This window comes from Narcine bancroftii, chromosome 2 (genome assembly GCF_036971445.1).
Source record: "Narcine bancroftii isolate sNarBan1 chromosome 2, sNarBan1.hap1, whole genome shotgun sequence".
NCBI lineage: Eukaryota > Metazoa > Chordata > Chondrichthyes > Torpediniformes > Narcinidae > Narcine > Narcine bancroftii.
Window position 1 is genome coordinate 156,501,386 of NC_091470.1, and position 16,144 is coordinate 156,517,529.

General features: G+C 39.4%; 1 protein-coding gene across 2 annotated transcripts in view; it reads right to left on the reverse strand.

Moving 5' to 3' along the window:
- Nucleotides 1-16,144, reverse strand: part of sdf4 (stromal cell derived factor 4) — a 47,565-nt gene that overhangs the window by 13,741 nt on the left and 17,680 nt on the right. For both annotated transcript variants that reach the window (XM_069918766.1, XM_069918767.1), the window contains exon 2: nucleotides 5,421-5,557. In XM_069918766.1, the coding sequence (XP_069774867.1) occupies nucleotides 5,421-5,557 (137 nt within the window). The remainder of the gene's footprint in view (nucleotides 1-5,420; nucleotides 5,558-16,144) is intronic.

Here is a 16,144-nt window from a genome sequence, read left to right on the forward strand (position 1 = left end):
TTTTGTAGGATTGATTGAAGGAACTATTGAATAGTTGATCAATAAAGAGTCAAAGAGATCTATCACTAAATATCAAAATAGTCGGCTGTCAGGAAAGCAACCAGAATGAGAAGTTTTACAAAGTAAAAACATCTTGATATAATGATGTTTTGAAGGAAGATACACAGGTTCCAAATCAACAAATAATGTTGAATTAGAGGCTTATTACAGTCTTTCACAGATTAAATGAGATAGTGCTCTGCTGCAGCTGATGGGTGGGAGTGATCAGGGTCTTCCTACATCTCCTCTAAGTGCACATTAAATATGCAAAGGTCAGTAATGATGCAGTTGGTGACAAAGCCCTACATTTAAATTTTTTGGGATATCTTGCAGGGGGGGGGGGGGGGGGAGAGACTCCAAGCAGGAATTCAATACAACCTCCATTTGAACAAATGAGTGTAAAAATGTTAAAAGTGCACTTTTTTTAAAAAAAAAGAAAACTTGCTACTCCCATAATTGGTCTCATGGAAGAAGCCCAATATTTCTTTATAGAGGATTCACACTTGTCTCTTGACCCTGGTAACCACTGTAACACCAGCAAATCCTTTTTGATAACTGCTTTTAGATTGAGTTATCTAATACATCAATTCAATCACATTTCACTTCTCAAAATCAGATCTTATTTGAAAGTGAAAAACATTAAAATTAACAATGATTAGTAAAGGATGTTATGGAAAGCTTTCAACCTTTTGAATGCACAAGAGTACCAAATATATTCAAAATACACAAGTAGACAAAACAAATCGAAATAACTATTTAATGTCATTTTAAACACAAAAAAATGTCCACTATAGTCCTTCGATGGAAGATTAGAACTCTTCTTTGAGAATGGATCGAGAGGCTAAACATTATCCATGGTGCAGACATGATCCCCTGAAGTTATACAATACAGTACTAGACAGTGGGAACAACTCCAAATTAGCATTGCAGTTATTGATTCAGGAATGATGAGCAAGTTTCTGGAAATGTCCCCGAGATTCTGATTGCTAGCCACCTCTCCCCAAATTCAAACAAAAGGAATTTCTGCTTTTCATCCCCTGGGTGCTTGACTTTTGAACAACCAGCCTCTCAAATTCCACAAATCAAAATATTTAAGTTTTAATTTTTTTTTTTTTTTTTAAATCAAATGTTCGATCCATTCTTGCTCCACAGTTAACCCAAACCACCAACTCTAACACCCAGTTTTCTTCTGTTTCTGTTTGGTCCTGAAGAACTAAGGAAGATGAACATTCATTTTAAAATAAGACTGTTACAATCTAAAGAGGTAGATGAAGCAGGTTCAATGCGATTTTCTGAAGAGAATTAAAATCAGTAAGAGAATAATGGTGAAGGAGCTTCATCTGATACCTGCCTGGCTTCCTTTTCCTTTCAGGATTACATTAACCATCAACTTTCAAACCAATTTTCCAGACATCCAATCACATGGTTAGCAGCACTCCACCTTAAGAGAAATATTCCTTATGATTAAAAAATTTCACACGTTGAAATTGCTGAATTAAATTTTCAAATCCAGTGCTGTCTGCAAGGAGTTTGTATGTTTTTCTCTCCCGCCCCATGTCTGCATGCGTTTCCTCCGGACGCTCCTGTTTGACAGAGGTTGTAAGTTAATTAGGGTATTTGGGCGGCACGGGCTCGAGGGCTGGAAGGGCCTGTTACTGTGCTGTATGTCTAAATTTAAATTTAGAAGAGAAGCTTTTATGAAGATTACTGTCAAACAATGAATATTCAGCAATTATTCAATCAGCCTCATTCAATTCATATTTTATAAAGTTGCATGTTTTAATTTTTTGATCTCTGCAGCACGAGCAAAGAAAGTATTTATTGCCCATCCTTAATTGCCCTTAAAGGTGTCATCATGATGAAGTGAGGATGACAAAATAGCAATTTCCAAATCAGCACAATTTCATCTTGAAGGGGAACAAGTTGTGGTGGCCACATATACCTCCTTAGCCTTGTCCTTCTTGTTGGCACAGTCATGAGTTTGGCAGGTGTAGTTGGTGTGGCTTGTATAACTTGTAACAGTTTATATTTTATATTGATATGTTTTATAGGAGATAAATTGTGGCAGGTTTTTTTAGTTTAGGTCACATACAGATCCAAAAACTTCAAAACAGATCTCATTTAAAATGCTGGAGCTCTGCTCAAGCCAGACAGTTCAGGCTCCGAGTGCCATTTGCTGCAGTCTGTCTGAGTGCAGTTGGCTGTTCTAAGAAGGTCATGTGGTTTCTCAGAGAGAGAGAGAGAGAGAGAGAGAGAGAGAGAGAGAATTCAGTTCTACAGTTCAGCAGCAGCAGCTGGGACTGGAACAGGACAAGCTGGAAAGCTTGTGGAAAATACCCATTTTGAAGATGGGTTGTGAGTTCTTAGTTCAGCCTGGACTGGCTGCATAATGTTTCACTTGAAAGAAAGAGGTTATCATCTGAAAAACCCTGATGGGGTTTGTTTCTTTAGCAAGACACTAATGTGGCTGATCTGAAGGAATCAGTTGTGGGTGTCCAATGAGCAACAAATCTCTCTCTGAAAACCAACAAGAACCTTCCTGAGCAGTAACCATTTACCTTTCGAACACCAAAGCCTGGTGAAATTCATAAATATTAAATTCTGTGCACAGTATAAGAATTGCCTGATTCCGGTACACTTGGAGGAGTGAGAAGTGAGATTGGAATGTGAATGGAAGAACTTTGTTTTGAACACAATACATACATGTGCACTTAGAATTAGAAGGGGGTTAAGTTAATAGTAACAAGTTAGAAAGTTTGATCCTGTTTTCATGTTTAAAGATAATTAAAAGTAACTTTTGTTTAAGTAAACATTTGCCTTGGTGACTTTCTATTGCTGCTGGGTTTTGGGGTCCTCCGGGCACATAAACTAAATATATGGTGTTTTGTGATCTCCAGTGAAGCCCTCGTGCACGTGAATAAGAAGGTTTAAGGTAGTGGATGTGCACTAAACAAGCAAGCTGCTTTGTTTTAGGTTTAACTTCTTGAGCTGCATTCATTGGTCAAATGGTGAGCATTACATCTCCATGTTTTAGAAGAAATCACTTGTTGCAGGATGGCGAACCTCTGATCTATTGTTGTCACCACACCGATAACACAGCTGGCCCAAATTAAATAAATTGGTAACTGACTTGCGAGTCATGTTGCGATTGACCCACTCATATCACATTCCTTGGATTTAAATGAAATACAACTGGAAGGACTGACATTCATTATTGTGGGCCTGAAATGGAATGAGGATAAATTGTACCTTTATGAATAAATAGCTCTTCGAACGGAAATTATCACAAGAACTTACGATATAAATTATGGTATCAAAGCATCAGCATTTCACTGAAACCAAGATAAGAAATTATTGACGGTATTGAATTGAAATCGATTCCAGTAAAAAGCAGATTTAAACAGAAATTTGGTTATCAGAATAAAATTTTGAAATATAAATGCCATCAAAACCTTATCAGCTTTGCAAAATTATATTTAAAAGCTAAGCAAGTCAGCCACAGTTTGATCACACTACAATACAAGCAAAGCAGGAGAGGATCATCAGATCTCAGAGAAAAACAGGCTCAAATCTCTCCACGCCCCAAGAATGAAAACTTTGTGTCATTGAGAAGACATGAAATTATTTCTTAAACATCTTTCTGGTAAATAATTTTGACAATTCTGTATTCTATGAGCCTAATTTTGCTGACTGGAACAAAGGATCATCACATCTAATCTGAGTTGAGAGCATCAAAGGATTATCTGAAATGTCTGAGGTTAATAATTACCCCTGAGAAATGGCAAGGGTATGGTGTATGGAAAAAAATATCAGAAATTGCTTGGTAAGTAATTGTATATAGTGAATAAAGGTGAACTTATTGGACAGTAACACTTCAGTATTAAAAATATGAAGGAAGTCAGAGATGAATGTGCAATTTAAAAAAAAATTGGCAGTGATGTATGTAGAAAGAAAACCACCAGGAAGTCAATGATTTACAAAACTTCAATCAACTCATAAAAGATGCTAGAAATTAATAGGTAATTTAAAAGATTTGTGCAGGTGATATAGTACAACTCTGATTATCCAAAATAGTTAAGCGGTGGTGGAGTTGGCCGAGCTGTCAGGAACTCCAGCAAGTGAAGGAGTTGGAGGGGAACAAGGTGCCAGTATAGAGAAATAAAGGGTGCTCACCACCCTGAAATCACCAGTGCATCAGCAGGTTAGATGCAAGGGTATGGAGTGGATTGTGCTTTGGACATTTTCAATCTCTCATTGCTGAAGACATAGGTTCCCATCTGCTTCAAAAGGGCATCAATCATACCAATGCCCAAGAGCTTACTCGATGACTATTGGCCAGTAACACTCACATCTACTAGTGATGAAATGCTTTGAGGGGTTGGTCAAGGCCAGAATCAATTCATCTCCAAGATCTGGACTCACTGCAATCTGCCTATGACCACAATCATTTGACAGCAGGTGCAAACTCACTGGCTCTCCACTCAGCCCTGGATCACCTCGACAACAACAACACGTACATCAAGCTAATTTTCATTGTCTATAGCTCAGCTTTCAACACCATCATTCCCTCGGCACTTGTTTCAAAACTTGGGCCTCAGCATGTCCCTTCCAACTGGATCCTTGACTTCCTAATCGCAAGATCATATTCAGCACAAATCAGAAACAACTCCTCCTCAATGACAATTAGCAGAGGCTCACTTCAAGGATGCTGTCCACTTTTCTTTTAAACTCCCATGACTACATAGCTAAGCATAATTCAAATGCCATCTACAAATTTGGTGATGACACCACTGTCCTCAGGAGAATCATAGATAGCAATGAGGGAGTGTACAGGAGTGAGATAGATCAGCTAATTGAGTGGTGTCACAACAACAATCTTGCACTCAATGTTAGCAAACCAAGGAACTGATTGTGGATTTCAGGAGGGGAATGTCAGGAGAACACCCACATTGGCTCTCATGACAGTTCTCTGGCAATCTCCTCTCTTATATTGACAGTGGTCCACCACCATTTTGTTCTGTATCCACACACTTCCTTTGCCATCCTTGCTTTCATTAACCATTTCAGTTCTCACTCCACCTTGGATTCTTCCCCCCCCCCCCCCCCCCGCCCCCATCACCAGACAAGGTTAAAGTATCCTGGGTGAATGTCACTGAGAACAATTAGTGTGTCCTTGTCTGTTTCTTGCCTTACTGTACTGAATACCATCGCTAAACACAAATTCTTCAACATTCAACACTTCAAAAAGGAATGGGCAAATCTGACTGACCTAATGTACAAGGGAACCAAGTCACCGAAAATGCCTTTTAAAAAAACACAGTTTGACAGAGAGGTTGAGGGAGGGAGAGCAGGGACTCTCAAGGATGAGATAATTGCATTACCATCTCCATCAGGATCCACAGTTCTGAAGTATTGTTTGTTCTCTTTTGCAGCTTGTTGAAAGTGTTCCTCAGTCTTCTCCATAATCCATCGTTGCATCTCACTGGCACTAATTCTCTTGTCAACATTGGAATCGACCCTGGAGATGAAAACAGTAAAACTGTGAACAATGCCCAATATTATATGCAAATAAAGCAGTCTAAGGACCAGCCACAATAGGGCAGACTTGTGGTCAGGGTTCACCAGCACTACTCTCTGATTTCGGGCTGAATCATTCAGTCTTCCACTAGTACTGGTTTAATTATTCACTGGACTCCCTATTTTGGTGAACACATTTGTCCATATGGTGTCCAATGTTCTTTTCAAATATTTGATCACTGATGTGACATGACATTAGTGAAGATGGGCATCTACCCTTAGCAACTTAAATATAAATTCCTCAGCTGTAGTGGTGAGATTCAAGATCCTGTGATGGCCCACAATTGCGGAGATCGGGCCGACACATTGCGCGGCAGCAGACGCAGACAGAGATTGCTAAAGCAACGGCCAGGACAACTAACCGGTGGGGGTAGAAGCTGGGGCATCATCAGACCAACAGCCCTAAAATGGCTGCCCAGCTAACTCAGCACAAATGGGCTAGGGAAGAAGGGCAATTATATGCATGGATGTTCCTGTTAGCTTATGTTATTCATATGGTTGACTCAATCAGCAAAAACGCCGGGAACATGAACAGTATAAAAGCAGCCTTTCCAGCCCTAATAAAGGAGTAAACTTAACCTAGAACAATTGAAAAAAACTGTTCCCTATCCAAAAGGGGGGAACTAGCTTTAGAAACTTTGGAAAGAAAGAGTCAAGTCAGACGCTGTTACAGTGCCAGTGATCCAGATTTGAATCCCGCACTGTAAGGATGTTCTCCTTGTGACCGTCTGGGTTTCCTCTAGGTGCTCCGGTTTCCTGCCAATGTACAAAACATACCAGGGTTGTGGGTTAATTGGGTGGCACGGGCTTGTGGGCTAAAAGGGTCTATTACCGTGTGTATGTCTTTTTTTAAAAAAGTTTACTTCAGGAATAAATGCATTCCCAGTACATTCTAGTTTTTTTTTAAAACCAAATAAAATAAGATCAAAAGGAAAACTTGCACAAAACTGCAACAAGTTGTAAAAGGAAATGAACTTTGTAAGCGCTACTTAAGTCAAGGTTGGCTGTGGGAGTATAGCTTGCACTGCACTTCACAACTTAACCACACTTTCCACAAATCTGAGACTTCTACTAGTCATTGTTCAATCTTGAAGAAGTTGCAATTATTTTCAGCAGATAGTCTGGTTTTTATTTACACCCCCAACCAGCAGAATAGCCACCCTCTTCCAGACAGGTGACCAGTTTAGTAGGTTGCTGCCAATACAGAGCATAAACTTTACTCTCGATGCAAAAAAAAAAGCACAGGTGAGTCTTTGCAAACACACAACTGCTGACAAGCAGGCACAAGTATCATTGCACACCAAACACAGCACACAGAAGTGGTGGGGAATCTCTGCAGGCCACGCAACATCCATTGGAAGTAAAAGGCAGTCAATGTTGTTTCAGGCCTGAGCCCTTCATCAGTGATGTCGAAATTCAAGCAGAAGCCTGAATAAAAAGGTGGGGGGGAGGAATGGTAAAGGGGAGGAGCACAGACCAACAAGTGGATATAGGTAGGAAGGAGGAAAATTTTAAAAGCTGAGAAATGATGAGGAGAGGGTGGAGGGGAAAGAAGGGTAGCTTTCCGATCAAAGGGAAGGGGATGGGGAGCTGGAGGAAAGAAAAGGAGGGTAGAGAGAATCCGGTGGGGGGGGGGGAGGGGGGGTTAACAGAAATTGGAGGTCGACTTTAGAGCCGTCTGGTTGGAGACTCCAGAGAAGAAATGCAATTTGTGGGTAGCCTCACTTTGGCAGTACACAAAGACATGGACAGACATGCGAGTATGGCAATGGTTTGTGGAATTAAAATGGTTGGCCACTGGGAGGTCTTTGCAGTCGCAGTGGACAGAGCATAGGTGCTTGGTGAAATGATCACCCAGACTGTGTCCATGGTTGTTGTGAGAAGCCTACAACCAAGTGGCATGCCAGGATATTTCAATCGGAATTCAAGCATTCACGATATCACCCGAGTACAGATTCCCACAAAGGCCACATTGGACGGTAAACAGATGTTCTCTCCAGAGGCCACTGAACTAGCTTGGCATTCAAAGAAGAATCCAGTAGATTTTGCAGTTGTTGTTTTTACAAATTACTAACCAAATGACAGAAGTGGTAGGATGTAAACAAATCCAAATTGATCGTACAGGCCTCTGCGTTACTAGTCTTTGGTTATTTAACCACAGCAACTGGGCAAAACTGTCAGTGATTTCATTATAAGAAAAGCTGCAGCAAGGAATCGGTGTAGAAAAAGTTCAGGGAGGAACAGCAGGAGGAGGAAAAAAAGCTTCCTTGCGAATTTCATGAAGCTGAGCACCAAGTCTTATTTTGCTTCTCTCCTCAGATTGCTGTAGGTGAGAAATCCAAGGGTTCAGCTTGAATTCAAGTTGCCAGGACACTGGCCATGGGAGTCAGTGACGCATGCCAACTACAACAAGGTGACAATTTCAAAAGATTGCTCGCGAAGTAATAAAGAAACCGGAATGAGAAACTAGTATTGATAGTGCAAAGTCATTTAAAAAAAACAAACAGAAAGTGATACAGTTGCCTATTTCAAATGATTCACTGTTGGCAAGACCTGGAAATAGAAAGATCAAAATTCAATATCTGAATTAATCATCTGCTTGTAGCCTTCTCAGCTTTCTACCCCAACTCTAGAAATTGATTGGTAGACAGAAACACAGGCTTTCTGACCTCAACCTTCACCTCCAAATCCAATATCCTGGATTTCCAAGAACTGTATCCAAAAGATCAATAAGAGTTTTTCGGATTTCACAGTCCCTTTAAGTTTAAAAAATCAATCTGCCTTCAACAACTTAAACGACCAAACTCCTAGACATTGATCTCAGCATCCCCTCTGCAACTGGATCCTCGACTTTCAGACTGCAGGAAGGGAGATTTGGCAACAACACTTCCTTCACACTAATTCTCAACCCTCATGCTTGGTACCGCTGCCTGCTCAGCCCCACACTATCCTCTTGATACGCCTGTGGCTGTGCAGCCAAACACCGCTCTAAATCCATCTCCAAGTGTGTACATGTCACTACCATTTGTAGGCCAGATCTCAACGATGAGATGGGGGAAGCTGGTCATTGAAGTCAGGAAGTGGGATAGAGGTGGAGAGAGGAGAAAGCTTAAAGATTTTAGGTCTAAACATCATCAGTCTGTCCTGGTCCATCCACAACGATGCTATGGCCAAGTACAGACCTCAATGCCTCTGCTTCCTCGGAAGCTTAAGGAAATTCAGCACATCCCCATGGTTTCATCACACTATTATAGATGCACCACAGCTGAGTGCAGAAACTGAAAGTTTGCTTCTGTTAACTCCACCTACATTTACTGCTGTCTCAGAAGAATATGAAACATCTTAAAGGACCCATCCCATCCCATAGAGAATGCAAGTTTTAAAACATTGATTGGAAGAGAGGCAGCCTACATTCTTTTCTTTCTTGCTCTCAGCTAGAACTGATAACGACCTCCTTCTTTGGTACGGTAGTAAAAGACTATCAACCATTGGGTAAGGGATATGACCCTGATTAATGAATCCCAAGAGAATTCTAAGAAATATATACATATAAGGAGAGGTCTGTTTGAATTTTCTAGTAATGTATAAATATAATAATAGCTACCGATACTTGTGATAGTGCTTCTTCTAGTAATGGAGTTCTCATGCTTGTTTTTGTATTTCTTTTTTTTTTTCTTTGGCTTGGCTTCGCGGACGAAGATTTATGGAGGGGGTTAGTGTTTGCTTTAAAGCATCCTCTGGTCCACTTTAACATAATTCCTGTTACGTTCTCTTCTCTCTCCTGTCAGGCAAAAAATGCACAAGTTGGAAAGTATTTCCACTGACCTTTCATCCGTAACACTACGCTGCACTACTTGCACTTGGATAGTGATCAACTTGGATAGTATACAAAACATGCATCTCAGTACACAATTCCAGTTCAGGAATGTCACCCAAATTCCAATTTAGGCAAATATTTAGCAAGTCTATTAGCTAATACTTTCGCTATAATTTTATAATCCACATTTAATAAAGAAATAGGTCTATACGAAGACACTTTTAACGGATCGCTACCTTTTTTTGGAAGGACAGTTATTAAAGCACTAGAACTTCTGATCTTCAGTAACTTGATTCAACACCTCTCCAAATTCATTAGAAAAATCATCATTAAAAAGTTTATAAAATTAGGAGTCACGTGATGGAGTAGTGGCCGGACGGTGAACTCCAGCCCTCTCCAGAAAAGTCGGGAAAAACAAAGGAAAACACAAAGGCACAGAAATAAAAGTTACAGAAAAGTGAGTATAAAGGTGGAAAGAAGATGGCGACAAAAAAAGAAAAATCAAAATCAACGGTAAGAAGAGAGGAAAAGAAGACAACGGAGGAAAAAGGTGAAGGCCTTACCTGTCCGAAGAGGCCCGCTGCGGAGAGAGAAACCCGCTCCCTCAGGTCGGTAAATAATGGACTACAAAAATGGCTCGCTGAGCCGAGTAAAAGTGCGCAACCGCGCATGCGCATGAAAAAAAACACACCGACGGGAGGGGGGACCAGCTGGGGAGTCGATCTCCGCAGCCGGCAACGACAGCTGCAAAACACCTGCAGCAAGAAGAGACCACAGAAGTCAATAGAAACAAGAAAGAAGGAAAGGGCAACAAAGAAAAAACAGATGGCCAACCCAGAGGAAGAAGAAGAGGAAGAGTACAGTGAAATAGAAGAAGAAGAGAAAGGCAAGATAAAGGTTGTACTTTCTCTTATTAAAGGATACATGGAGTCATTTAAAGAATGGCAAACACAGGAATTTAATGATTTAAGAAAAAGAATAAACAACACAGAAGAGAAAATGAATAAAATAGTTATGACCTTAACAGAAATGGGAAAGAAAATGGACAAGATGGAAGAGCGGGCAGTAGCAGCAGAAATGGAGGTAGAAGACTTAAAAAAGAAATTGGAGGAATCTAATAAAAAAACTAAAGAGACACAAGAACTACTAGCTCAAAAAATAGATACAATGGAAAATTATAACAGAAGAAATAACATAAAGATAGTGGGCCTTAAGGAAGATGAAGAAGGCAAGAATATGAGGGAGTTTATAAAAGAGTGGATCCCTAAGACCCTAGGATGTCCAGAACTACAGCAAGACATGGAAATAGAAAGGGCACATAGAGTATTGGCCTCTAAACCACAACCACAACAAAAACCAAGATCTATTGTAGTAAAATTCCTAAGATATACTACAAGAGAAAAGGTACTGGAGAAGACAATGGAAAAAGTAAGAGTGGGCAACAAACCACTGGAGTATAAAGGGCAAAAAATCTTCATTTATCCAGATATAAGTTTTGAACTCCTAAAGAAGAGAAAAGAGTTCAATACAGCAAAGGCGATTTTATGGAAGAAAGGGTATAAATTTATACTAAAGCATCCAGCGGTATTGAAAATATTTATTCCAGGACAACAAAACAGACTATTCTCGGATCCAGAAGAAGCACGAAAATTTGCAGAACAATTACAAAAATAGACTGAGGGATGAAGACGGGTAATGAGAGTAAAAATGATCACGATTGATATGTATGTGGGTAAAGACAAAAATAGACTGAGGGATGAAGACGGGTAATGAGAGTAAAAATGATCACGATTGATATGTATGCGGGTAAAGAGGTATAAGAGTGAATAGAGACAATGTGCATACGTGAATGTATCTGTACTTAGAGGAAAATATAGATAGTATAGACAAGAATTAATAAGGGAAGGTAATGGAATAGAGAGAATAAGGAGGGAATTAAAAGAGTGACCTTTGTGACATATGAAAAGTGAAATCTTTTCTGGGGGGGGCTGGGTGGGGGGAAATAGCGGTCACTGCAAAATCAGTTGACGCTTGCGAGTGGATTCGCAAATCCAAATGGAGAGGGGAGATGTGGTTGTCCGACAAGGGATAAAGGACAACTCAGGAGGGGAAGGGGAGATTGGGGATAAAGAAGATAGAAATAGGAGAATAAGGAAAATGTTGGATGTTGTAGGAATGTTACCTTATAAAGAGAAATTTAAATTTGGCCCTTTTTTTTTATTGGTTGGGTTAAGGCATTATATACGAACCCGAATGCTAGGGTGGTGACAAATGGACAGATTTCTTTACCATTTAAATTGACTCATTCAATTTGACAGGGCTGCCCATTTGTCACCAGCCTTATTTGCATTGGTTATTGAACTGTTAGCTCAGGCTATTAGACAAAATGAAGAAATTAGAGGGATGAGGGTTAAGAATGAAGAATATAAAATTAATTTATTTGCGGATGACGTGTTGGCATACTTGACGGAACCGGAATGGTCGTTGAAACAACTGCAAGAGTGTTTGTTGAAATTCGGAGAATTATTGGGATATAAAGTTAATTGAGATAAAAGTGAGATTTTACCAGATGGAGTGGGAGATTATTCTTAATTTAAAGCAATTTCAAAATTAAGGTGGACAAGTAAAATTAAATATTTAGGTGTGCTTATGGATACGAATTATCAATCATTATATCAATTAAATTATGTACCTATATTAAGACGGATTAAAGCAGATTTGATTAAGTGGAAAGATCTTCCATTAACTTTGATTGGTCGGGTTAATTGTATTAAAATGAATATTTTCCCTCAAATTCAATATTTATTCCAGTCACTACCTTGTTTACTTTCTAAGGGTTTTTTTTTCAAAATTTGAATAAAGCAGTGTGAGAGTTTTTATGGAAAGATAGATTAGCTCAAATGGTGTTGCATAGACTTACATGGAAGTATACATTGGGCAGACTACAACTACCACATGTTCAAAATTATTATGCAGTGGCCCAGTTGAAGTTCATTAGTAGATTGATGGATTTAGATCAGCCTCCTAGCTCTAAAGTGGAGATGGTGTGTATTCCTAGGGTTGAAATACATGAATTTATATTTCATTGGAGTTCAAATTTGTTACAGCAATATGATATGCCGATATTGAAACATTTATTAAAGATTTGGTTAAAAAAATAGGATGTTAGGGTCGAAAGATAAATTATCTATTTTAACTCTATTGTATAATAATTAGCTTGTTCCTTTTTCAATGTTTAACAATCATTTAAAGATTTGGGATTCTAAGGGTATAAAGGCAATACAAGATTGTTTTGTAGAGGCAATTTCTTTCTTTTAACCAATTGAGAGAAAGATTTGATACACAAACAAAGAATTTACAGGTATATTATCAACTTAGGCCTTTGATAAAAGATAATTATGGTTGAGAGATAATTTTGCCTTCTTTGTCAGATTTGAATCTTTGATTTCCTCTACTGAAAAAGGGTTATATTTCAGTTATGTATAATTTTTTACAACATAGTATGGATAAACCAGATTGGGAGAAATCTAAACTTAAATGGGAGAGTGATTTAGTATTTATTTTTCATGAAGATGATTGGGCGAATATATGTCAAGACAATGTAATTAAATTGACTAATGTGCGATATGGAATGGTTAATTATAATTTTTTACATCAATTATATATATTGGAACTTTTTTTTTTACATGCTGTGTGGAATTGTGTGAAAGTTCAATCATTTTGGCAAGGAATTAAAGTAGTTTTGGAGAAATTATATAATTTTATACTACCGCTAGATCCAACGATTTTCTTGTTGGGAAATTTATATTCGTTAAAAGGAATGGGATTAAATAAAATTCAATTGCTTTTGTACGTTTGGTATTATCAGTAGCGCATAAATGTGTTGCTAGTACTTGGAAAGATGATACTGAGATTAATATAGCTCGTTGGCATAATGAACTGAAAGTATGTGTTGTTATGGAAAAAATTCCTTATACTTTACATAATTATTCTTCTTTTGTTAGTAAGTCATCTCCGTATTAATGAAAAATTTTCTTTGACTATTTTTATATTGTATGCTATGTTTATTATCTTTTAAATAAAGTTTGAAAAAAAAAAGGAATGTCACCCAAATTCCTATTTTGACTAAGTCCACTAACTGGTACATGCATCAGCTCATTCCCATTATCACCATTCCTCAAAGCTTGCCCAGTTGAATCACAAGAACATAAGAAATAGGAGCAAGAGTAGGCTATCCAGCCAGTCAAGCCTGCTCCGCCATTCAATGAGATCATGGCTGATCTGATGATAGGCTCACCTACCTGCCTTTTCCCCATACCCCTCAATTCCCCAACCATGTAAAAATCTATCCAACCTGGTCTTAAATTTACTGAGATCATCTCCACTACTTCAATGGGCATCGAATTCCACAGATTCCTCTGTGATAAGGAGTTCCTCCTCATCTCTGTCCTAAATCTATTAGCCTGAATGTTGAGGCTATGTTCCCGAGATCTGGTCTCCCCTACCAATTGAAACAACTTACCTACCTCTATCTTATCTATGCCTTTCATAATTTTATGTTTCTATAAGATCCCCTCTCAGTCTTCTAAATTCCAGCGAGTACATCCCCAGACAACACAATATCTCCTCATAGGCTAACCCCCTCATCTCTGGAATCCACCTGGTGAACTTCCTCTGCACCACTTCCAAAGAAAGGAGACCAGAAATGTATGTAGTACTCCAGATATGGCCTCACCATTACCTTGTATAGTTGCAGCATAACATCCCTGCTCCTAAATTCAATCCCTCGACCAATGAAGGCCAACATTTCATTTGCCTTCTTGATAGCCTGCTGCACCTGCAAACCAACCTTTTGTGCTTCATGCATAAACACTCCCAAGTCCTGCTTCAAGGCGGCAGGCTGCAATTGTTTGGCATTTAAATCTGATCTTCCATTTTTCCTTCCAAAGTGGATAACCTCACATTTACCAACATTGTAGTCCATCTGCCAGACCCTTGCCCACTCACTTAACCTATCTATCTCTCTGCAATATGCATTCATAGAGAATTTTCTATGTTCTCAGAACATCTAATGCACTTAACAAGGAGTGCAATACCTTTGAAACATGATTCCAAAATTGAGTATTGAAAACCCCCACCAAAAGCAATGTAATAATGAACAGATAATCCGCATTCATGGTCTTCTGCCTGATTAATGCTGACAGGACATTTAAATACATCAAACGAAGCATGCAAATCAGAATGACATCTCCAGCCATGAGCCCAGCATGGGGAGTGTCAAATGAGATTTTTATTGCTCAGCTCTCTGCAGCAGGATTTGACCCCACATCTTTCTGATGTCAAGAGCATCAAGAACTACTAAGATCAAAAGTTGCCATGAGGGGAACAAAATCTATTTATAGCTACTCATCGCCCTGATGATCACATGTATTAGAAGCTCTTGAGGATGCTGTGCCAGGGACAAGGTTACCTCCTTTGTCCCTCTAATTTCCCTCAACCCAGGGACAAGGTTACCTCCTTTGTCCCTCTAATTTCCCTCAGCTCAGGGACAAGGTTACCTCCTTTGTCCCTCTAATTTCCCTCAACCAACATGCAGCATGGATCATATTCCCACCGCATCTCAATCATTTCAATCCATTACTCTAACCTTACCTCCCAAACATAAGTCAATCCTGATGGGATCTGCTGAAGTCAAGTGCATAAGTGTCACCCAACAAAACAATGACAAATAGTGCCAGACACAGATACACAACCAGACAAAACAGACATACAAACAATGCATCTGCAAGAGAAGTATCTCATGTCTACAAATAAATAGTTTCATGAATATGAGAGTCTCAGATGGCTAGTGTGACCAATTCCTTTGGAAGTTCAGCATTTTCACTGCCTGTGGGAACAAAATGTTCCTCAGCCTGGGGGTGCTCCTTTTTCCTGATGGGAACAGCTGAAAGATGCTGTGTGCGGGGTGGAAGGGGTCCTCAATGATTTTGAGCGTCCTCTTCAGACAACATCTTGGTCGATCACGTTGATTGCAGGGGTGGGGGGGAAAGACTCCAATGATCATCTCTGCCATTCTAGAGGTCCTGTGGATTGACCACTGATCCATTTCTCTGCAGCAACCGTACCACACTGTGATGCAATCGGCCAGGATGCTCTCGATAGAGCTCCTGTAGAAGGTTGACAAAATGGTGGCCAGTAGCCTTGCATGCGTCAGTCTTCCAGTTCAAATGGATTACCACCAATCCTCCTGATTTATCAATGTCCCCAAGCATTTTGACAGACTACTCACTGCAAGATTGCTCAGAAATTCTCAAGGAATCTCAAGGAAAACCCCCATTATCTAGCAACAGCTTGAATTTTCTCCGTTTTGTTGGATTTCTCTTCAGCCAGAGAGCAAAATAACGACTGCACAATGAAGTCCTGTCGTGCTCACAGTTATAGTCATAAATATAACAAGTGAGGAATCAACTTTTTGTTATTCAGTCACCTACTGACCATGAACTGTAGAAAGTGACCAGCCCAGGTTTCGAAATGAGTTTGAGACTCTTGAATTGAGTGCACTGACAGCAAGTAGTTTGCAGGAAAATGCTTTGAACCCAAAACAGCATTGCACAGTATGCATGAATTAGTAGATGCCGCGTCATAACAACTGAGAGAGATGACCAACTCACTTTCACTAGCTGCCTGGTGACTCAGTTCTTTATTTTCCTA